The sequence below is a fragment of the Fusarium subglutinans genome (assembly GCF_013396075.1).
Source record: "Fusarium subglutinans strain NRRL 66333 chromosome Unknown NRRL66333_c0000135, whole genome shotgun sequence".
NCBI classification, from domain to species: Eukaryota; Fungi; Ascomycota; class Sordariomycetes; order Hypocreales; family Nectriaceae; genus Fusarium; species Fusarium subglutinans.
In genome coordinates this window covers 37,188-59,314 of record NW_023502198.1, presented here as the reverse complement: position 1 = coordinate 59,314, position 22,127 = coordinate 37,188, and the positions used below count along the sequence as shown (strand labels likewise).

At 49.0% G+C, this 22,127-nt stretch overlaps 9 protein-coding genes across 9 annotated transcripts; 6 read left to right on the top strand and 3 right to left on the bottom strand.

Moving 5' to 3' along the window:
* Positions 1-341: 341 nt before the first annotated feature.
* Positions 342-4,898, bottom strand: FSUBG_9140 (spindle pole body; the record flags this gene model as incomplete). Its single annotated transcript, XM_036687622.1, has 4 exons — positions 342-918; positions 964-997; positions 1,046-4,634; positions 4,689-4,898. The coding sequence occupies 4 exons, from the start codon at positions 4,896-4,898 to the stop codon at positions 342-344; spliced, it is 4,410 nt and encodes a 1,469-aa protein (XP_036535374.1).
* A 420-nt stretch (positions 4,899-5,318) lies between these two features.
* On the top strand, positions 5,319-6,118 carry FSUBG_9139 (40s ribosomal s11; the record flags this gene model as incomplete). The annotated part of the gene is made up of 4 exons (XM_036687620.1): positions 5,319-5,353; positions 5,413-5,588; positions 5,756-5,994; positions 6,050-6,118. The coding sequence occupies 4 exons, from the start codon at positions 5,319-5,321 to the stop codon at positions 6,116-6,118; spliced, it is 519 nt and encodes a 172-aa protein (XP_036535373.1).
* Positions 6,119-6,778: 660 nt separating this feature from the next.
* Positions 6,779-7,751, top strand: FSUBG_9138 (uncharacterized protein; the record flags this gene model as incomplete). Its single annotated transcript, XM_036687619.1, has 2 exons — positions 6,779-7,267; positions 7,320-7,751. 2 exons carry the CDS (start codon positions 6,779-6,781, stop codon positions 7,749-7,751), a joined length of 921 nt encoding a protein of 306 aa, XP_036535372.1.
* A 478-nt stretch (positions 7,752-8,229) lies between these two features.
* FSUBG_9137 (uncharacterized protein) lies at positions 8,230-9,900 on the bottom strand (the record flags this gene model as incomplete). Its single annotated transcript, XM_036687618.1, has 3 exons — positions 8,230-8,322; positions 8,465-9,276; positions 9,324-9,900. 3 exons carry the CDS (start codon positions 9,898-9,900, stop codon positions 8,230-8,232), a joined length of 1,482 nt encoding a protein of 493 aa, XP_036535371.1.
* A 549-nt stretch (positions 9,901-10,449) lies between these two features.
* On the top strand, positions 10,450-11,036 carry FSUBG_9136 (uncharacterized protein; the record flags this gene model as incomplete). The annotated part of the gene is made up of 3 exons (XM_036687617.1): positions 10,450-10,752; positions 10,804-10,927; positions 10,981-11,036. The coding sequence occupies 3 exons, from the start codon at positions 10,450-10,452 to the stop codon at positions 11,034-11,036; spliced, it is 483 nt and encodes a 160-aa protein (XP_036535370.1).
* Positions 11,037-11,248: 212 nt separating this feature from the next.
* Positions 11,249-11,875, top strand: FSUBG_9135 (uncharacterized protein; the record flags this gene model as incomplete). The annotated part of the gene is made up of 2 exons (XM_036687616.1): positions 11,249-11,341; positions 11,390-11,875. 2 exons carry the CDS (start codon positions 11,249-11,251, stop codon positions 11,873-11,875), a joined length of 579 nt encoding a protein of 192 aa, XP_036535369.1.
* Positions 11,876-13,240: 1,365 nt separating this feature from the next.
* On the top strand, positions 13,241-14,533 carry FSUBG_9134 (CMGC CK2 kinase; the record flags this gene model as incomplete). The annotated part of the gene is made up of 6 exons (XM_036687615.1): positions 13,241-13,313; positions 13,370-13,411; positions 13,468-13,646; positions 13,704-13,898; positions 13,952-14,371; positions 14,420-14,533. 6 exons carry the CDS (start codon positions 13,241-13,243, stop codon positions 14,531-14,533), a joined length of 1,023 nt encoding a protein of 340 aa, XP_036535368.1.
* Positions 14,534-15,152: 619 nt separating this feature from the next.
* FSUBG_9133 (uncharacterized protein) lies at positions 15,153-18,080 on the bottom strand (the record flags this gene model as incomplete). Its single annotated transcript, XM_036687614.1, has 1 exon — positions 15,153-18,080. One exon carries the CDS (start codon positions 18,078-18,080, stop codon positions 15,153-15,155), a length of 2,928 nt encoding a protein of 975 aa, XP_036535367.1.
* A 663-nt stretch (positions 18,081-18,743) lies between these two features.
* Positions 18,744-21,818, top strand: FSUBG_9132 (beclin 1; the record flags this gene model as incomplete). The annotated part of the gene is made up of 7 exons (XM_036687613.1): positions 18,744-18,828; positions 18,879-20,043; positions 20,086-20,192; positions 20,680-20,816; positions 20,862-20,940; positions 20,985-21,230; positions 21,286-21,818. The coding sequence occupies 7 exons, from the start codon at positions 18,744-18,746 to the stop codon at positions 21,816-21,818; spliced, it is 2,352 nt and encodes a 783-aa protein (XP_036535366.1).
* Between the last annotated feature and the right edge of the window lie 309 nt (positions 21,819-22,127).

Sequence of the window (22,127 nt, the reverse complement as noted above, 5' to 3'; positions counted from 1 at the left end):
TTGACAATGAAGCGATGGCTTTGTTAACAAAGTGCCATAACAAAACAATACCTATGATGCCTTCAAGCTCAGCCTTGTTGTGTCACCTCCACTCCGTTAAAAGGCCTTTCATACTTACGCAGTCATGGACAAGCACGAGACAAAAGTGAATGAATAGATATTCTGATTTTCACACAAGCCTTTGTTGTTGAACATCGGCCAATGGAGCAGTGCCACAAAGCACTGCTATAGACAAAGACAAACGCAAACCTAGGTATCTGTGTCCAAACAACGCCAGTGATTCGTTCCCATATGCTCCAATTCCCGGTCCCATCGTCACTCATTATCTTGGTTTCCATGCACTATCCTGCCTTGCGACCTCTCGCAATCAGTCTTCCGTGCAATTCAACCATCACGTCACTCCACTGCTCCTCTCCAGCCCCAACAAACTTGCCAATCCGTGTGGTTAGAAATTCAGTCACTTTGGGTACGTTAAAGTGTTCACCATACACCACCTTGGCATCAGGTGCAATCATCACGTCGAGTGCTTCGGCGCTGCTCTGACCTTGGAGATCCAGCTTGATTTCAAGACGAGTTTCCAGAGGCACGAGCAGCAGAGATGTTGTGATGGCTATGCTTGAGTCGGATGTTTTCTCCACTGTCGTAGGAAAGGTAGCGTTTAGTCGGGCAACTTGCGAAGAGACGAGGTTTGCCTTGTCCCAGGCATTTTGGACACTTTTTAGGAGGTGGGCAACCTCAGTGCGGCTATGAGGAAGCGCACGAACGTAATCTCGAATACTCTGTAAGAAGAACTCCTTCTCTGTTGTCTTGGGGAGTGCATTCTGCTCCCGGTTATCAGCGATATACCAGAGATCAATTGTCGAGTTCGGTTGATGCTCGTGAAAGGCGGCGATATCAAAGACGATCTCAATCTCACGCCTGTAGGCCATCGATAGTACAGTGCCAGATATGCCAGTCACTGACCAGCCACATTGCTTCTCGATGGAGTCAACTCGAGCTAAGGCTATGTTAGTCGCTGCTCAAGAGTAGCTTTATAAAGACTTACCTTTGAGACTGTTGACCTCTGTGCTCGTCCAGCCACGGCATTCCTCTCGTATCTTCTCAGACTCTGCGATTTCATCGACACAATTCTGCTTCTGGGTGATCAAGTCCTCGACCTCAATTTCTGACGCTTGGAACTGCTCTCTTAGCTCTGCGATGCGCTTCTTCTTATATTTGACGTCCTCGTTAAGAGACGCCAGCTCGTCGCGGGCAGCCTCGAGATCGGTAGGATCACAGTCAGCAAGCTCCCGGGCGACCTCCTCGAGATTATTGCTTTCTTCCAGCAGTGACTTGTAACGAGCCACAATCGCGGGTAGCACTGAATCAAGGAGACTCTTCTGCTTATCCAGAAGCTCCTTGTCGGTTTCCATACCATCGTCGATTCCTGAAAGGCCTTCCTTCAATCCCTCTTGCAGTTTCATTCGCCATTCATACCACATGGCTTTGCTTAACAAGCGAGCGTGGTTCTTCACATTCATAAACTGCTTGTCCATCAGGGTCTTGATCTCAGGTGTTGCTGCCATATACTCCTTGAACAGAGGCGGGTTCTCCTCAAACGTGTCGGTCTCGATTTCCTTCACGATTCGTCGGCCTTCCGATATATACTTCTTTAGCTCACGGCATGAGTGCTGATAGAGTTCAAGCATCGGCACTGTGCAAGCTCCAGCAACAACACAACGTTCGAGGGAAAGGTCCTCTTCGCCGTCACCAAGGAATCCGTTGTCAAGGGTTCCGGGAGCTTGCGTATGACGACGCTTGGTAGTTGTCAGCTCCATGAAGCGAATAGAGGTCATGTTCAGGAAATCCTGAAGATGAATTCTATCTCCGTCTTGGTCGGTCTCTGCCTCTGCTTCCTCCTCCAGCTGCTCCGCATCTCTGATTGGGGTTTCATCGAAATTCACCTGGTGTCCAACCCTGTCATCTTCAACCTCCTTGAATCTACCCTGATGCCTTGGGGTGGTTGCTGCATCAGGCTTCTCTGGTGAAGACAAGGTCGGTGTAGCAGTATTTGGCTGCAGGCTTTGTCGGAACGAATAATTCAATCTTCCCGTCGTCTCCTCTTTGGAGGGTGGTTGCTGAAGTCTGACATTCTTGACTGGGCTTCCTTGGTGACCTTTGAGTCTTTTGACACCATCGTTATCTTCTGGTTCATCCTCATCGTCGTCAAGTTCATTAGGTCGCTTGCCGAGAAGGCCTTTGGCACTTCCTACATGAAGACTCTTGCGACCCCTGAGCGGCTTACGCTTAGGACTGAGGCTGTCAATCATTTCTCGTAGGTTAAGTGTGGCTTCGGCGCCGTCAGCTTCCCTCTCAAGAATCTTTCTGCGATTTTCTTTATCTTCTTCCTCCTGTGCCTCACGATCAATCTCTTGCGTCATCTCCTTGGGGTCTTCAAACATGACGCCACGCTTCCCCGGCACGAAATTTGTAGCTGTATCACCAATAGACCCTCGTCGATCGAAAAGCGCAGCGACCTGTGGGGATCCAAGTCCAGCCCGGTCAGCCCCAATTCCTGACAAGCTTCGTTGGGGTGTAAGTATGACTGTCGGAGTTCGGTTGCTGTTTTTGAAATGATTCTGGAAAAGACCTTGCTTGGGAGTGGACTTGACAGGCGATGGGGTCCTTGAACTAGCTCTTGTCGTTCTGACAGAAGATGGTCGCTTTGGCGAAGCTGAGCGAGGAGTAGCGTGCTTTTCCGATACAATTGAGTCGAGTTGAGGCGTAGCTAGTTTGGTTGATCTAGGTGTTCTGGCCTTGGTTGACTGCGGTGTTGTTGTTGCTTTTGCAGGTGAAGGTGTGCGAGAATTTCGAGAGTTTGCTTGAGGGGTTGACATTTTAGTACCAGTGATACTTCGTGGAGCACTCCTTGGAGTTGTTGAGGGTCCGGGGCTTGGTGTCTTGGTCTGCTTATCGTTCGGCGTTGTTGGTTTAGCTTGTTCGTCAACTGCATTCTTGCTAATAGCGGCCTGAAGTACATCATCAGGACTGTCAGCACTATCAGCCTCCTCTTCCATAACCCGCTTGCCCAGGTTTCGTGAGCCACCTGTCGCTTTGCTGAGAATGCCCCCGATGGCAGTGGTCATGTCCATACCCATTGTAGCATCGCCTTCGTCCTCATCCGCATCCTCGTTGTCCTCTGAGCGGTCAGTCCCAGGTTTCGACAGGATCTGGCCAACTGCAAGAGTCATATCCATGGGGGCATCATCTTCGTCATTTTCGTTTTCAGCACGGTTGACCGTACGTCTTCGAGAAGCAGCTATGCTCTTCCGCTTCTTTTGTGACAGGACTCCGCCCATAACAGTAGTGAGTTCCATCGACATATCCTCGTTGCCGTCTGACGCCTCATCTTGCTCGAGCGCTGGACGCTTGATACCACCAATTGCGGTTGTAAAATCCATTGTAGCCTCTTCCATTGGGGTGTCCTCTTCCTCTTCCTCTTCATCGGCATCGTGAGCGCTCGTTCTCTGGGGTTGGCTGACAATACCACCAAATGCACGCGTAACATCCATAGACATATCCTCATCCGGATTATGTTCTTGTGAGGACTTGGGTTTTATGATGCCCCCTATGACACGAGTGACGTCCATAGACATATCCTCATCCAGATCATACTCCTGTGCGGGCTGAGGTTTAATGATACCGCCGACGGCGCGTGTCATGTCCATATCCATGCCCATATCCATATCCATGTCCATGTCCATACTCATGTTGGTTCCGGTAGCGTCATCCGTTGCTTGCGTTGCTTGGGCTTGCTGAGTCTGAGCTGGAGGCGGTAGATTTTCTTGATCTTGTGCAGCAATGTTGTTCTTGTTCTCCTTGCCCCATCCAAACATGGGGATATATTCTTCGTCCTCGTCAAGGTCATCGTCTTCCTCATCTTCGTCTCGGAGTTGTTGATTGCCAGCTCTTCGCGCAGCCAGTCTCAGCGCTTCATCTAGTGTGGATGACTCTCCATCGGAATCGACCGATCGATCTGAAGCAGCTGTTGTTCCGGTCACATCATCGACAGTCATCATTGTTCCATCGTCGGATTCGCTGCTATCATCGTCGCCATCTTCCTCAATATCGGCAACCTCTTCGACTGCATCTGCAGGTTCGGAATCTGAACTATAGAGCGTTGTCGCAGTGTCATCTTCGGAGTTGTGGAAATTAACTGGCGGGAGTCCGGAAGTTCGTCTCTGCTTCTTCTCTTCGTCGTCGCGTTCTTTTTGCTGAGCGGCGGCATTGGAAAAGGCTGAGTTTCGCCTCGTTGAGTCGGTAGATGTCGTCGAGTCCTGGTTAAATTCAACTTCATGAAACGTGTGTAGAGTTGCCTCGGCAGCAAAAGATACGCGACGGTTTGCAAGAGATTTGCGACGAGCATCGCGACGCTCACGCTCTTCTCGTTCCCGAGCTGCAGCTTGCTGCTCTTCTTCTGTCTTGACTGCGATCTTGGAACCGCTATTATCCGCGCTACTCGGAGTGGAAACTTCTTTTGTTGGTACTCCAAAATCAATTAGATCGGGTTGTCTCGGCTTCATAGGCGGTATTTCAGGTATCGGCATGGTTTGTTTGAGAATTGAGCGCGGGGCTCTTGACGGGACCGCAAGAGACTGAATTTATTAGTTATTACTGTATCTCAGGAATCAACAAGAGTCATGTCTCACAGCTCGCCTGTTTCCATTTGCTTTCATGAGAGCCTCCAAGCCACCAGGACCTAAACTCTTGCTTCTCGACTTTTTGCGACTCGCGGCCAGTGAGCTTGTGACGTCGACGGTCGCATTTTCCTTCTCGAACGCCTTATTAACATCTGTATGGGCACCGATTGATCTCCGTGTGCGCCTTGTAGCAGGCAAAGTTGCATCGGCGGGCACCATCCTGCGTAATTGAGCTGTTGGGTTATGTCGAGTCTAGAGTCTAACCCCAACATGAAGCGCGACGACGATAAGTGATAGTGGGCTGTGACTTGGCTATCTCGCGTGTGTTTGTTTACTTTGGCTGCCAGGGGGGAGAGTGGGGTCGGCATTGATCAACCTCAGATGGCCCACTTCCAATCACAGCCATAGTTCGCGCCTCATCACGTGAGCTTGAGCCACAGTAATTATCAGGAAAGTCACGTGTGTGTCTAGTACCTGCCTCGCGAAAATTCCAAGCCCTAATTTTCCTTACTAAGGAAGGCACGCAAAAATTGGTGTTATTTTCTCCTTCCGCCTAGCATAGCCAATATCAACCTCGCCTCACCCAGCTCAACCACACGCCATCTCGTTACGGTACCTGCCCGAGAAGGATAATTCAAGATGTCAGTGACAGTCCAGCCCAGCCCAACTGCAGCGTCGAAGCCGAATGAATACACGATGTCGAAACCGAATGAGTCGCTAACCTTTGCATCAGGGCGACCGAGTTGACCGTCCAGTCGGAGCGTGCTTTCCAGAAGCAGCCTCACATCTTCCAGAACTCGAAGACCAAGACCAAGAGCACCCGACCGGGCAAGGGTGGTCGACGATGGTACAAGGACGTCGGTCTGGGTTTCCGAACCCCCAAGACCGCCATTGAGGGCAGCTACATCGGTACGTTCGACATATTTGAGATTTTGGGACTTGGGAGGAGCACACGAAAACGACTTTTGCCAAACGACGGGCACATGAACGAACAGTGGCATCAATCGACCGTGCTAGGAGGGAATTGCGCAAAGAAAATAAGACGTTGAGCGCATCACTAACCTTTGGATCTACAGACAAGAAGTGCCCTTTCACCGGTCTCGTCTCTATCCGTGGCCGTATCCTAACCGGTACCGTCGTTTCCACCAAGATGCACCGCACCATCATCATCCGACGGGAGTACCTTCACTTTATCCCCAAGTACTCCCGTTACGAGAAGCGACACAAGAACGTTGCCGCTCACGTCTCCCCCGCTTTCCGTGTTGAGGAGGGTGACCAGGTCACCGTTGGCCAGTGCCGACCCCTCAGCAAGACTGTACGTTGAAGAACGAACGAACCGATATCAGAGATTGTCGCTAACATGATTCAAGGTCCGCTTCAACGTCCTGCGTGTCCTGCCCCGAACTGGCAAGACTGTTAAGAAGTTCTCCAAGTTTTAAGTTGAGACTTTCTTCTGGCATTTTTTTCGGCGTGATAAGCATCAGGAGAGATGGGAAGTTTCTCCTGAAGGGTCGGGCACCGGATGTTGCGTTGCAAATGATTGTGCTATAGATGCAATCGCGAATAAAAAAGGATTCACGAAGACAATTGTTTTGGGTTGATGGTTCAATCGGGCGTGATATGGCTAGGAAAAGGGTCGTCATGATCTCAAGATTACGTTCATACCTTTGACTATTCGCCGACCAAAAAATGCCAGTGCCGTGAGGAACTGTTGTTTGACCTATGTGATGCGGCTGTGTCTGGTGAAGATCTCAGGTCATGGTAGATGCAACTGAATTTTGACGATAAGGTGCTATTTCGCCTCAATAAAAGAAATAGTTATGGCAACGATGTAAAGAATTCCCATCTGAACTAAGGGCTTGATGTTATGATGTCGAACCAGCTGGGATTGTTGAATCCTACGAATTCAATCTTTAATGAACTACAAAAAATGGAGTTAGTATACAGTGCTGCGTACAGTGCATCGCTGAAATTCTTACCTCCACTTATCACAGTTGAAGCTATAGTTTTTGGAGTGTCGCCTTCAAGTCCAGCTTCGAACTCGATTCCAGCTCTTTTTCTTTAGATTGGTGCTAATTTAGAGGAACAAACTTGCTACAATGGGTTGGATATCTTCAATCCTTGGTACCGACAAGTCGTCAGACCCTCTTTCGAAACTGGATCCAAGCCTTCGCGACTTTCTGGAGAAAGAATCTCCCCTCAAATACTCTTCGAACCAACCTGCGATTCCTCCTCCAGCAAATCAGCAGCCCCGAAATCCTGATGCAGCGGTGACAGCTTCAGAACCACAGAAGCCAGCCGTGCCTTCGGCAAGCCTGTATCAAGACGGTCGATATGCCCACCTCTGGAAGAACTACCAACCGCTCGCCGAGATTGAGGCAGAGACTGCAACCGATCATGAGAAGCTAATGAGCGTCTTGGAGGCATACAAGGAACGAAAAGAGGCTATTGGCAAGGCAGCATTGGAAAACTGTGCGGAATACCAAGAGGAGTGGGTGAATTGCATGAAGCATGGAAGCTGGGAGGATCAAATGCAGATGTGTAGGCATCAAGTTCGAAGATTCGAGAGGTGTTATATGATGCAGTCGGTATGTGGGCCACATTCGCCTTACTTAACATCCCATTTCTAACTTTGTTTAGCGCTTTCTTCGAGCGTTAGGGCATGGGTCAGTGGTAGGCAGATCGCCTGAGGTGGAAGAGGATATTCAGATGCACGCCGACTCTCTTTATCAGCGAATGATCAAGCACGAGGAGGCAGTTGAGAAGGCTAAGGCAGAAGGACTGCCCGTGCCGGTCTTCCAGGCAACACTGCCAAAGGCCAAGAAAGATGCGGTTATGCCCACCGAAGAACTTCAACAACAATGGAAAGAACAGCTTGATAAGCTACCGGCTGAGGAACGTGTGGTTGAAGAGGCTGCTCTTCGTGCCGATCTCCAGGCTAAGGCTGAGGTTGCCGGCAGCGTTCAGAAGATCTGGGATACACAGGCGGAGCAGAGGAAACAGAGACAGGCAGAGGGGACGTCTACATTTGGAGATTACATTGCATCTTTGTTTGGGAAATCTGGGAAATAACACGGCGGAGCAGGGAAGCGTATTGTATAATCCTGTATATTATGACAAGTAGATTACGGCATACCCCTCCTAGCTGCATGGTTCAATGTATGACTACATGAATAAATGTATCAATATAATGAATGCGTTTTTGTTTATTATTCATTCTGGTATGTCATCAAGCCAGTATCTTAGCACGGGTAGGTAATTTCCATATTAGACCTCCGTAACACTACGATAGTTGTTCGTAATCAATATCCCGCCGCTATAGTATGTATGACACTTACAAACATGTATTAGGTAACTAATTTCATTTAAAACATATTATAAGATACCTGAATATAAAGACGTTAAACTTTTATCTTATAAACTATCCTTGATATTAAACGTTGCATTACCCTAGAGCATGAGGATAGACCTGGCAAACATTTGCAACTTGGGAATAATCTCGCGGGCACATCGACATCAATCAATCAGCACGGTTCCGTGGTCTAGTTGGTTATGGCATCTCGTTAACACCGAGAAGGTCCCCGGTTCGATCCCGGGCGGAACCACACTTTTTGCCGTTCTTGGGTGTTGAAGTACTAATATGCTGCAAGGCAAAGAGAACAACAAGTAGAGCATAGGTAGTTGGGCAGGCAGTCTTCGTAACTTCTTACTTAGTCAACTTGTAATTTTTTCTCTAAGTAATTACGTCTATTGTTCTTGGTAGAACGATATCATCTATTCTTTACCTTCATCCACCCACTCGTTCCCCGACGCGGGGAATTCTTATCGCTACCTAGCAAATCTTTATTGGGTTGATTCGTATCAACAACCTCTTCTTCAACTTTCCATGCATCATCATCCAGAACTTCCCAGTCAGGGGCAGGCGCCTCACTGAGCAGCTTCTTCTTCAGCTTGTCGGCCAATTTGATCGGGCCAGGAAGCTTGAACGTCTTACTGAACTCGGTGCCTTCAGCTCCGCCGAGGTAGTAGAAAGTTGTGCCGTGGGAATATTGTCCCATGCGGCTGGCATGCGTATCGGTATCATTCTTGAATGCGCTCGGATCCTTCTTGTTAGATGATAAAGGATAGATGTTTCCACCAACATTTTGATGATTTGTGAGGAGCTCGTGTAAATTGCGGCCCATATTGCAAATGTCCTCAAAGTGAGTCCTATCACCTATCGAAACACCTTGCGTACTGCAAGCCCAGGCGATGTTGTAGGCGAGCAGAGTCACACCTTCTATGAAATATGAGAAGGTTGATGGATCTTCCTTGGCCAACAGCGCTGGTGGCTTGTCAATGAAAAGAGGTCTTGGACGTGAAACACGCTGAGACTCTGTGTCTCCGGAGTGAGAAGGATTCCCTACTCCTGTCTGACTAGGAAATACTGGATCCCCAGACCTGTGAGAAGCAGAGAGATTGAAGATAGTTGGCCGCGGGTAGTCGCGATGAGGAAGAGTAATTGCCGCAGGAAGACGGATTGAAAGATAGTGTGATACGAGCATAAGGATATGACAAATGTGACTGAGAGATGTTGAAATCATCTCTGGTGTTGATGCTGTGAAGGAGTTAGTACATAGTCGAAATAGTCGTGGGAGAACCTACAGTTCATTGTGGCCAAATCAACAACGGGGATTCCGCCAAGGTAATACTCATATTTGCCAGTAGAGTCTTCTTTGACACGTTCAAGTCCATATAGCCGGGCTGCCTCCATACAAAGAAATGATCGTGTACGAGCCATATCGCCAGCACTGCGAGACCACTTATACTTAAGTCTGCCAATGTCCGTTTCTATGTCCTTTTGCTGTTTCACTCTGCGCTCAACCAGGCCACCAGATACAGCTGCAATATCCGACTTGCGACGAGAGAGCGCAGCTTTCCGGGCCTGGATCTCCTCTCTGGCAGCTTTGATGTCATTTCTCAGCTTATCGGCAGCGGCCAAAATTTGGGTAGTCCTATCTTCGGCTGATCGCTGTTGCGCCTGTAGTGATTCTCTGTGAAACTTGTTTGGTGTGCTCGTCTCATCTAATAGCTCGTTTATTTCATTTTGGAGACTCTCGTTTTGCAGGAGAAGTTCCACATTGCTTATGCGACCATCGAGAAGCGAGTTCCTGGCGTCCACAGTGCAGAGAAAAGGAAGACGCTCTGCGTCGTGAATGCGATGACAGATATCGCAGTCCATGCTGGCTTTGCCACTGCGTCAAGGCAGTTGTCGCTATCTGTTGATCAAAGAAGACCAAGGGAAGCACGTTCAGCCTTCCGGTGATAAAACAGGAGATACGGGGCGCATCTTCGTAAGCCCGAGATAAGCGATTGAAAGTGAAAGTGCAAGCCAGATGACTTGTAGGTTTTGAGGTTGAAGATGGAAGTCACGAGTCGAGCAATGATAGTGACAATGTTGTGGCGCATGAACGTAAGCCACACAGGCAGTCAACCAAATGATGCAGGAACACCCGCACTTCAAGACTTCCTGTTGTAGTGAGGAAGTACCTATCTTTGATAAAAATACGTAACTTCACCATTTAGGCATCAGGAGTTAATCTTCCTTCACTGAGCTCAGGAAGCTCTAATAGAGTAATCGCCATTTTGTGAAATACAAGATTCAAGACCCCTTACCAACGCCTCAAGACAGTTGGCCAGGCTGCTCACTCTACAGTGCTGCACGTTCCTAACAGACACCCCTGTTGCTTGGCCGACAACACCCCTGGCGATTCAACGCGAAATGCCCAACATGGATACAGCACTTCCACTACAACAAGACGGCGAGAACCGTCAGAGTCAAGACGATATCAAGCCCACTGTCCCTGCTCCTGAGGAATCAAACATGAGCAACATCCAGAGACACCCGCACGGTAATAGAAGGACACCCGAACCTCAGGATGACCGACAAGCCAACAATTCTGATCCGCCAGATACCCCTGGTGTTTTAGAACCTTTTGACTGGGATGAGTTTGAAGCGCGTTATGAGGCTGCTTTGCAAGAGGCAGATGAGCGGGAGCGGGAGATTCTGAAAGAGGCGGATGCTCTCTCAAAGGTGAGTTCTTTTGAGCAATGATGCAGACTGATGAAACTAACGTCTGAGGAGTACTTTAAAATCTGGGCTGCGTCTGCGTCCGCGCACGATGATGAGCGGGCAGCGAAGCGCCTGCAAACACGACGACGCTTTGTGAATCTCGCTGAAGACAAAATGGAACGGAAAGAACAGCATTGTGAGCCCGACATGTTTTATCCCATCCTTTGACCAAATATTGACGCTTTGCAGATGATCAAGTTGTGAAGGCCTTTGAGAGTGCTCTAGCACTTCTCAAGTCCCAGTGAGCTACCCATGGGCTCTGAGTTGATTGCGGAAGCTTCAACCGGCTCCATCCTCAAACTTTTGGACTGTCTTCGCACAACATACTTTCCTTGCCAAAATGCTAGGCAGGCTGCAGGACATATTTGTCTTTTCACACCGGATCAAATTGATGTTGGTGTATTGGCACGTGACATAATTTCGGCCTTGACGCGTCTCCCGTCAATCTCGCCAAATCATGCCTGATCTCGCGTTCAAGAAAAACCAAGACATGCCGCAATCAAATAATGAAAGTACAACAAATGCGCAGGTAATACCCAACATCTCTACCGTAAGTTGCCCAAATACGCGCAATTTGATACTTTACTGACACTTCTAGGATGATCTTGCTGCTTTTCACGAATCCCATTTCTCGCACACAGCCGTCGCTGCCTTCGGATCTGAATTCGTAGACTCGTCACCCCAGGACCAAACTCACGATGGCGCGGTCGACGACACCTGGGAGGAGGACGACGATGGCCTGGGCTATTATCCGGATGGTGTGAAGAGGACTTTGACGGATGCGCAAATCGAGATATTTCGACATTCAGAACTCGAAACTCTGCGCAAAGAGAAAGAAAGAGCGAAACAGCCGGGTTCGAAAGAAACAGCGCCTTCGAGCGAGGTCATGGATTTGAGTGATGATACCCCTACTTCCACGCAAACGAAAAATATGACCTCCTCATTACCCACTTCCTTCCAGAGTAATAAGAAACGAAAGAAGAAAAAGGGTCCTCAGCGCCCTCGCCCCGAACCGAAACCAGACTTGCGCAAACGAACCTGGGACGTTGTGGACAAGGGCTTGGACTCGCTGGAATACGACTGAGCATGTTCCCTGGATGTAGAGGGCATATTCCTTTTGGAATCTCGAACGTTGCCCGGCAAGAAATCTCGATTGTAAGTTGAATCTCCCTACAGTGTTTCGAACCTCATTATGATGAAAACCCTTGTATCGTCATCCTTAGTCGGATCGGGGCTGGAGGTGGACGAAGTATTGGCCCCTGCCGATATTGACACCTCTGCAGCCCCGAAATGTCGAGCAATTAATCTTCTCTCTGAGACATGAGACTTTCATTCGTATTCTTCCTAGCAAGCAGTTTGTTTAGATATGTTGCTAACTATGATTGTGGTATAGGATACGGCGATTCAGGCCAGTTTGACAAGTTTCACGACGCAGCTTGCACATATTATACGTTCTTCGGCGACCAATGAATGTATGAGGTAGGCGCTTTGACTCGAGCAGATAGCAAGCCATGTATTTTGTTCGAGGCCTATTCGTGATGCACATGTGTTTGTTTGGTCTTAATATTGAATTCATCTGGAGTCTTAGAAGAAATGGAAACAAGTATGTTTGCGAACTACATATCTCTAGGAAATGGGCCCCAGGGGCAAGAAACCTTGGACCTAAATATAAGGTGTTGAAAATAAACTCAGCAAAATATGTCCTAAACCTGTCCTAAGTTACCTAAATATTTTTGCCATTCAGGATTAAGGTCCTAAGTTTTCTTTCCTCCCCTAGATAGGTCTACATATGATCTCGACCTACCTTAGACTTAGCTTCTTTGAGCATTAGACAATTATTTTGCTTAGGTAGATGTAGATGGTGACAAGATGTTCATAAAGTAACATTTATTAGCAGAGTTAACCCTCTGGCCTTGGATAGCCCAAGCACTTCACTGTTTCGGCGGCAGCCTTGAAGTCTTTTCCGACTGTGTTGGTTAGTAGTCCGTTGTCAATAAGAAGTGAATGCCAGAAACAAACAGTCATGGCGCATCCATTCAATTCGGATCCTGCACAAGCCACTCTCTGCCTCTATTTGCCTTGTGATTGATTTAGAGGTGCTTGTGCCCAGTCAACAGTGTTATCGCGGAGCGGCCGATAAGCACCACAGCGAATCATAGACCAGCCCGCCCGCCAAAAATATGGGGCAAATCTGGGCTGGGCTGGACCCGACCTGAAATGCCATCCCACCTTGATTTTGCAAACCAAGTCAAAGCAGGTCCAGCCTCTCCCCTTCAGCCTCTTAGCCTCGAGATCTTGGGTTGGGCTAGATTAGACACACACGAGTACCTCGGCCTCAACCTCTCATCCTCAGTATCTCTATCGCTCCGACCGTCCTCGACGCCCCGCGACACCATTTTCTTCCACCGCCAGCGTCGCCTCCCTGCGACGGTCTCCATCTCTGCCCATCATGGCGCGTGTCTACGCCGATGTCAACCAGAGCATGCCCCGCAGTTACTGGGACTACGACAGTGTTAACATCAGTATGCCCTCACCCCACGTGAGAACTCTCTCGACAACGAAGCTGACAACTATGTAGGCTGGGGTGCCCTAGAAAACTACGAGGTCGTCAGAAAGATTGGTATGCCGTCGCCGTCCATTTCGCTGCTTAGTTATTGACCTCTTGTGCGTCTGTAGGTCGTGGAAAGTACTCGGAAGTCTTTGAAGGCATCAATGTGGTCAACTACCAGAAATGCGTCGTCAAGGTCCTAAAACCTGTCAAGAAGAAGAAGATCAAGCGCGAGATCAAGATCCTCCAGAATTTGGCCGGAGGTCCCAATGTTGTTGCCTTGCTTGACGTTGTTCGGGATGCGCAGGTCGGTGCCAACTTTCTCGACTGACATGGCAATATGGAACTGACCAACCGCAAATAGAGTAAGACGCCGTCCCTCATTTTCGAGCACGTCAACAATACCGATTTCCGAAGCCTCTACCCCAAGTTCAATGACATCGATGTCCGGTTCTACATCTTTGAGCTCCTCAAGGCTTTGGACTTCTGCCACAGCAAGGGTATCATGCATCGAGATGTTAAGCCTCATAACGTTATGATCGATCATGAGAACCGAAAGGTTGGTCATCCTGGCATGACACCTCTGACGTAGAGCTTACTGACGGTTTTCAGTTGCGTCTCATCGATTGGGGCCTGGCCGAATTTTATCACCCCGGTACCGAGTACAACGTTCGTGTGGCCTCTCGCTATTTTAAAGGCCCAGAGTTGTTGGTCGATTTCCAGGAGTACGATTACAGTCTCGACATGTGGAGCCTGGGAGCCATGTTTGCTTCTATGATCTTCCGAAAGGAGCCGTTCTTCCATGGAAACAGCAACTCGGACCAGCTTGTGAAGATTGCCAAGGTTCTTGGTACTGATGATCTGTTTGACTACATTGACAAGTACGAAATTGAACTGGACGCGCAATACGACGACATTCTCGGACGATTCCAGAAGAAACCATGGCATAGCTTCGTCACCTCGGAAAATCAGCGATTTGTTTCTAATGAGGCCATCGATTTCCTTGACAAGCTACTGCGATACGACCACCAGGTTTGTTTATAGCTCCAACATCTTCTATCTAATCTAATATTTGTATAGGAGCGTTTGACCGCTAAGGAGGCGCAAGCGCACCCCTACTTCAACCCCGTCCGCGACCCCGAGGTTTTCAAGCAACACCTTGCAGCTGCTAATGGCGCTGCCAACAAGTCTTGAGAGTGCTTGGAGTCGTAGCTCTCCACCACTCATCATCTCTGGCGATCTATCTCGTGGCAACCCTTAAACATAATACCCTGGACTGGCGGTTACTGCTTTCCTTTGTCGGTCTCCCATCCCTGATAGGATACACCCATACTGGGAAGAGAATATCTTAGCTGGATCCGCCTCGATCCTTTCCGCCGAGAAAGCGCGCCGACTCAGTGGCCCTGTGAGATGGATTTCATGAGATTGGGGCTGTATGAGAATATCCTATAGCCCTAGCATGACGTATGATTCAAACGGTTCGATGTAGTGAGGAGAAGCTTGCGCGATATGCCGCATCATCTCGGACGTTGTTACAGTGGCGATGTGGAATGAGACAATGTGGTTTCGGCGTTCAAGGTTCTGAGGGTTATAGCACGTTGAGATCGAGGGCTAATCTAATCACCAACACTCCTAACCTTTTTTTAGCTTTGAAGTTGGAGGTTTTCATGCTTTTGGGTCAGCTTTTCTCGAGTAGCGTACGCATCAAATAAAACCACAGCGCTATGTTTGCTTGTTGTATATTGAGTCCTACAAGGCTTTATTTTCTATGGTCTTCTCTACCAAAAGTGATTTGTGAGATTAGAATGGCCATTCATATACAAGAGAAGCAAAAGTCTCGGCCACATTGATAACCGTCTATACCACAAGTTCGTAACGTGCCTCCCGGTGTCTTAACAGTGCTGGTAGGACTGGACATTTCACGGAAACGCTTTCTACTGGGCGTCCGCTGGACTTCTCTAGTTAGGGCACTGGCTCGCCAAATCTTCTTCGTTGAAGGACGAACGCTTGCTGTCTTTGATGTTGATTTGACTCTGCGCGCTAACTCATCCCGAAACTCACCGGCGTCCGATTCCGAATCCGACACAAATGAGAGGAGGGATCGGCGTGATGATGGTGCACGAGTAGTACGAATGGAAGCATGACGAGGGGTGTGTGGTTTGTGAGAGCTTGAAGTGGGTTCTGTAAGGAGAGCCCTTGTATCCTTCGGCTTCCGTGGTGTCGATGCCTCTTGAACCATGATATTTCGAGGCAATTCGGGGAGAGATTCTTCATCATGTACAGCTTCGTCTTGAGGAGGCGCATAATCAGAGGAGTTGTCGTTAAGACGAGACCCATTACCATCAGAGTGATCGCTGTAGCTGGGAGAGTCTTCAACATGGCCGGGGGAGGAAGGGCAAGCTGTAGATGACTGGTCGTCTCCGACGGTTATGACGGACTCCGGTGCTTCCATATGCCCCCCGGGAATTATTTTTGGTTCCTGCAACAGCCCAAGTGGCGGCTGTTCCTTCTGGCCATCTGAAATTTCCTCATTGAGTTCTGTTGACTCGTCTGCGCTGCTACTGGACTTTTGGAGCCTTTCCCGGGACCGCCGAGGCTTGATGGTCTCGTCTGAAGTTTTAGCTTGTGGTCTATAAGACACTGGGCTCTTGGATTTTGTCTTGAGGAGCCATTTGAGTTCGCTCGTTAGATGATGTGTTACTGGACGCTCTTCAGTCTCTGTAACATCATTATCCGATTTCGGTAGGGTTTCTTCATCGCGATCCGGACAATCATGGGTCCTCGTACCATAGGTCGAGTGATCTTCCGACTCAATTTCAATATCGGGATTTGACGTCTTTGGCGCGCCAGCATCATGTTGTTGAGGCGCCGTGGGGCCCCTTGCTATGGCATTCGTACTAGAAACAGTATTGTTATTTTGAGCCTTACGTGTTGAGCCTTTGGGTCTTCCCCGCCTGCGCTTGGGAGGCTCTATAGTCTGGTCCTGCGTACCCCCAACCGTGGGCTCAACTGTGGATGTTGCTCTTTGATTGGGCTTTGTTGACCTCGTAACATGTACAATGGGCTCAGCGTTTCGAATTCGATCATCTGTTGGCATAAGTGGCGATAGAGGTTTTCGGGGTTCTGCCTGGCGCTTTGGTGCTCGGATCCTTGAAAGAACAAGAGGAGCTTCGTCGTCTGAAAGCTCCATGCTAGGAACGGTAGGTACATCAGAAGCATAGAGTCTGTCGTTAGCCACCTTGCGCTCCGGTGCCTCAGGAGCACTGCTGTTGAAAGGAGTCGCGGTGTCCTGTGAATCTGGTATAACCAGCCTTTGGGAGGTCGTCCCCCTTTCGAGTGTTGATGTTCCCAGCGCATTGCCTCGAAGCTCCTCCGAGGACGAGGCACACTCATCGCCGACATGATCGACGCTCTCGAAGTCTTTGCGAACGGCTGGGTCAGCCTTGTATAGCTCCACCCTCAACCTCTGACCTGATTTCTGCCATTCTTTGGCATCGTCCCATGAGATCTTGCCCATATACTCAGCTTGTTTCCTCGGTCGGCGAGACCGTCTCCGACCAGAACCGTCTTCTTCGTCGTTCTGCTGGGGCACTTTCGCAACATTTCCATTGGTTTCTTCCAGTGCCCCCTGTGAATGCCGATGGACTTCGTCCTTCGCAGGTGATTCTTTTGTTGGGAGGACAAGACTCGCCTCAGAGGTCGACGCTACCACGGTAGTCTCAGAGAAAATCAAGTCATCGTCTTCGTCGGTATCATTTATAGTTCTATCAGGGGCCAAATCTTCTTGATTATCACGTGACTGTTGCTCAAACACGGATCTGTGATGATCATCTGCAACTGCATCCTCTTCCGCACGAGAGCTGCTAGGGTTTCTGGTCATCGCCTGCTTGGAGGATGCTTTCATAGAGCCAGCCCGCTTTGTCTTCTTGGCCCGGTTGCGACTCCAAATCGATGTCTGTCCGTTATGAGCAGGGAAGTCGTATCTGCCTCCAGTGAACCAAGGCCCTGGCATACTCGGTGGCATGTTGAAATATGGGGGAATATCGTCCCGACCCCAGGCTTGCATAGGAAACCCGTGCATTCCTCCCCAGGGCCCAAATCCTGGAGTTGGCCCGAACCCAACTGACGAACCCGGTCCATAGGGTGGAGGACCGAAGTGAGATTCGCTGGCATGCAGCATGGCGTTATTAATTCGTGAGGGATATATGGTCGTATCTGTATCAGCTTGTAGTGCTTCCTGGGACACTTCGCTGTGAGTCCTTTGGCTCGTTGGCGTGCCTTGTTCTGCAAACGTTGATTCTTGGTTGTTCTGATGGTCGCTCCGAGAATGCTGGACTTCTTTGACTGGTTCTTCGCTATCAGAACATCCATCCGTAAGGTCCTCGAGCAGAACTCCTTCATCTTCGTCGATGTTACTGTCGCCCTCCATCCATAGTCCTTCAACGTCTCCCTCATCACGCATATTACGCAAATGACCGTTGTTAACCACAATTTCTCCAGTTTTCATGTCGATTTCGTCGCCGATGCCCTCAAAGTCCCGGCTGTATTTTTCGATAATATGAGCCATTGTGGCTTGCAGTTTGTGGTCAGCATTCGCCCGCTTGAGCGCAAGCTGAATATCAGGGTCTCGGCGCATCCTAATCTCTTGAGGATGTGAGGCAAGTTCGTCATCGTCACTTTCATCTTGAACCTCTTTTTGAGCTGGAGAGCCCCGTCGCCTTTTCTTTGTGGGGGGTTCCATTGTCACTATCGTAATGAGGAATCTTTGTCGGCATCAAATCATGCATGATTTTGTGACATTTCCTTTATGGGGATGCATGGTAGCCTTCCATTTGATGGCTCCTGCATTCTTTGATGACGATGTTTCGTTGGAGGAGCAACTGAAGGGTCTAGACGCGCCGAGACGCGCCATCAGGGGCCGTGCGTCGCGTAAAGTGCTGGAATCCATGTGGATCTTATCGATCAATTTGGCGGGGTTCACTACCTAACTATAGCTCAATGTAGGGGATGCATCCATTATCATGTGGACGCTGTCAACCTTTTGATGACTTCAAGTGACCTTATGAAAGAATATGAAAGCCAGGCTTAGCTGTGATAGCTCTTTCTTTGTAATTAGTTTCTTTTGTTTACTTGTTGTGCAATGAAGTCCTTATACAGCTTATATATTCTTACTTTGTCCCTGTCATTTCGGGCCCTGTGATCAACTGCGCATTGGCTTGTGGCGGGCTCCCAGTGCTAAACATAACCCGACGTCACCGCTAAGACATCCACTACACCTTACTCTGTCCATTTCTTTACTTTCCCTACCTTTCTCACCAACGACACATCACGCTTCTTTAAAAGCTCGGTACAGCGCATTCGTCGAGCAACCAGTCTCGAACAATGCCTGCTCGTTAACCCAAGTATGAACTGCCAGAAATGCCGCCAGCCTCTTAGGCTGGACGGATCCCTCGAGGACCTCAATCCAGCTGCCTATGATGTGCTTGTTTGTATGTGGCTTAATCCTTTTTCTGCGCACGTATCTGACCTTGCTCTCCAGCATCTACATCTCCCCAAACCCTCAAGAAATCATCTGTGACGAGCCCACCGATTACGCAACCACAAGAGCAAGCGCGCAAGTCTCTATACGAAACGGTCTCAAGAAATACTGGGCCACCGACGTTCAAGCGCAATCATGGAGGGCATCCCCGCGATTCCTCTATGTCTTTTGTTTTGTTATCAGAGTCCCAGATGACTCACCCGAGCCAGCCTACAGAGTCTCCCGCTATGCCAACATCATTGCGCCGTGCCAGCTCTGCCAGAAGTAATGGGGATAATGTCGACGAACCTGTTGGAAACGAGATGGACAGGATCAACCGACTTTTCGAAATCTTATCTGCGCGATCCGATATAGACCACCCTATTTGCGTTGAATGTACGGAAATGCTGGTTGAGGGCCTACAGAAGAAGCTAGAGGTTGCTTCACGCGAAAGAGACGCCTATGTTAAACACCTGAAGGAGGCGAAAGCAAACAAACCAAGCGAAGAAGACATGAGAGCTCAAGAGGAAGCGCTGAGAAAAGCTGAGCAGGATAGAGCAACAGCTATGGAAGAGCTGAAGAAGCTGGAGTCGGAAAAGACTTCCTTAGATGAGGAGCTTGTAGCTCTTGAGGAGGAGTCGCGGCAGCTTGACAAAGATGAGGAGAAGTTCTGGAGGGAACGAAACGAGTTTGCTACCAAGATGGGTGAATTCCAGGCGGAAAAGGACAGCATCAACGCCAAGTACAGCAACGACTCCCAGCTCCTAGAAAAGCTGCAGCGATCTAACGTATATAATGACACCTTTTGTATCAGCCACGATGGGAGCTTTGCGACAATCAACGGCCTTCGACTTGGCCGTCTCTCTAACAAACCGGTAGATTGGCCAGAAATTAACGCCGCATGGGGGCACGCCCTGCTACTTTTGGTTACCGTTGCGGACAAACTTTCCTACAGATTCGATGGATATGACCCGCAGCCTATGGGAAGCACGTCAAGAATCATCCGATACGAAGTACCAAGCCCTTCTTCCAGTCGAATAAGTAGTCGCGCTGTCAATGCACCCCCAAAGAAGCATGTGCTCGAGTTGTACAGCTCTGGAGATATGCCTCTAGGGTTAACCTTCATGCATCGACGCTTTGATAACGCCATGGTTGGGTTCCTGGAGCTTGTGCGACAGCTGGGCGCGTATGTGCATAGGCAAACAGATGCAACTGGCACACCTCTTAGCTTGCCATATAAGATTGATGGTGACAAGATTGGCGATGTCAGCATCAAACTCGGCATTGCGCAAGATGATGGATGGACCAAGGCGTGCAAGCTGACATTGACGTGTTGTAAGTTTCTGCTCGCGCACGCCAGCAACGTCACCTCCAACGCAAGAAATGGCGGGAACTGAACAAGTCCGCCGCTACTTGATTGCAGGAACTTGGGGTTCTCTGATTTGGGCTCTCCTGTATCTCCATTATGTAGGTACTAAAAGTGGTGGAGTTTTGGACAAGCTGGACGGCGTTATAGGGTGGAAATCGAGCATAGAGGCTGCGCCTATTCGGTCGTATTGAATCATTTGGCATCATGAATAGCAATGAACTCACAATAGCTTTTCTGCCTCATTTCTGTAGAAAAACGTAAAAATTCAAATTGTTTGTTGCGGCCCGTGTCAAACGCGAGTGGCAGGTACTTATCCGTTGCTGTTTTCTGTATAGAGGTCAACTTTTACTCTGTGCATAACTAAAACAGTACCTAAGAAGACCTGTGCCTTCCTATTATCCTTGTTTGATAAGTAGATACTTGGCAAGAGACCAAGCTAAACCAAGAGCGCAGGCATTTACTTATTCTTCGTGATTCACGTTCTCGCTGCTCTTCTCCTTTTAAACTCTCACATCCACAACAATTCCCAACTTGTTCAACCTCAAGCATCCTCTGTCAAGTACTCGAAATGGGCAGTTGCGCTCACTGTGGTAAGGCTTCAACAGTGAGTTGCTCTCATTGCATGGGAGCTCCAGAATACCACGATGGAGATGCTGTCACTACCTTCTGGTGCAGCCCCAGATGCCAGGCAGCTCACGAGCCAGCTCATCAGGAGTATTGCTACAACCTACAACGACGCAAAACTCTTTTACGTACAGCCAAGCTACTCAAAGCAGCAATTTTGGCGTACAAGGAGGTTGTGTACGACATTCATGTGACAAGAATCAAACATGACGAAGTCAACGGAACTCTGGTCCTCACACACACCCCGAATCGAATTGAGCGCCATCCTTTCCCGAACCACCTCACAAGTATTAAAGACCACAAACAAGCTGCTCTTCTAGTAAACCAGTGTACCATGTCGATTTCTCTCCTTGGTCCGATGGCTAGGGGTCTCTTGGCCGGTAGGTCTAGCCGTTTCTTCCGATCAGGGTCATTTTGCTGATAGCTATCGATTAGGAATTGTCTCTCGGATGGATGTCGTTGTTGTTGAGATCCAGAATCCTCCCCTCACTATCAAATTCCACCCCCCTGATGGCATCATGGCAGACAGGAAGTTCCATACCATTGTTGAAGCGACGCTGGACTCATCAGGGGAACGATGGCTGATCGACGTCACCGGCTGTCAGTATGGCTTTCGGGATATTCTGCTTCCCTTCGAGAAGTACATTGCACAGAACAACTGCTCCTCGTATGAGCGGCTACAGCCTTATGCTCACACAGAAACCACCGACCAAGACGAGCTTCCACGCTCACCTTTGATGATACTCACAAGAGGGCCCAGCGAACAACAGTTGGCAGACATTGAAATTGAGAAAGGTTATCGTCGACACTTCGCCGCTCTAGTTCGTGCTCTGGTTCATCATGGATTGACTCAGGGGACTGATGCTCACTTTGCAGCCACTCTCGATGAATTGGTCCGCAGAGTCATCACATACATGTCAAGTTATCCACTTCCGACGGAAGCATATCAGGAGAGCCCTTTGTACTGAGAGCTCTCGGCTGGCTTGCTTGCCTGGGTCCAGATGGGTCTGCGGGAACACACAGGACTAGTCCCGATGGTTAGCTGCATAAGTAAGGTGGCCCAAGGCTTACTACGGGGCATTTTAGAAGGCGGTGCAACCTCGTGGATGGCAGCCTACTTCTGCACGTAACCAAGAATTGAGAGTTAATTCCTTTGAATAACTCAAAACCGATGGGCTTATTTCAGAAATGTTCTTCAGTGTGAACTGTGACAGCGACCTCAAGTCAAGGTGCGCAGAATACCCAATATTGTCTTAAGGTCTACTAACCTAGGGATA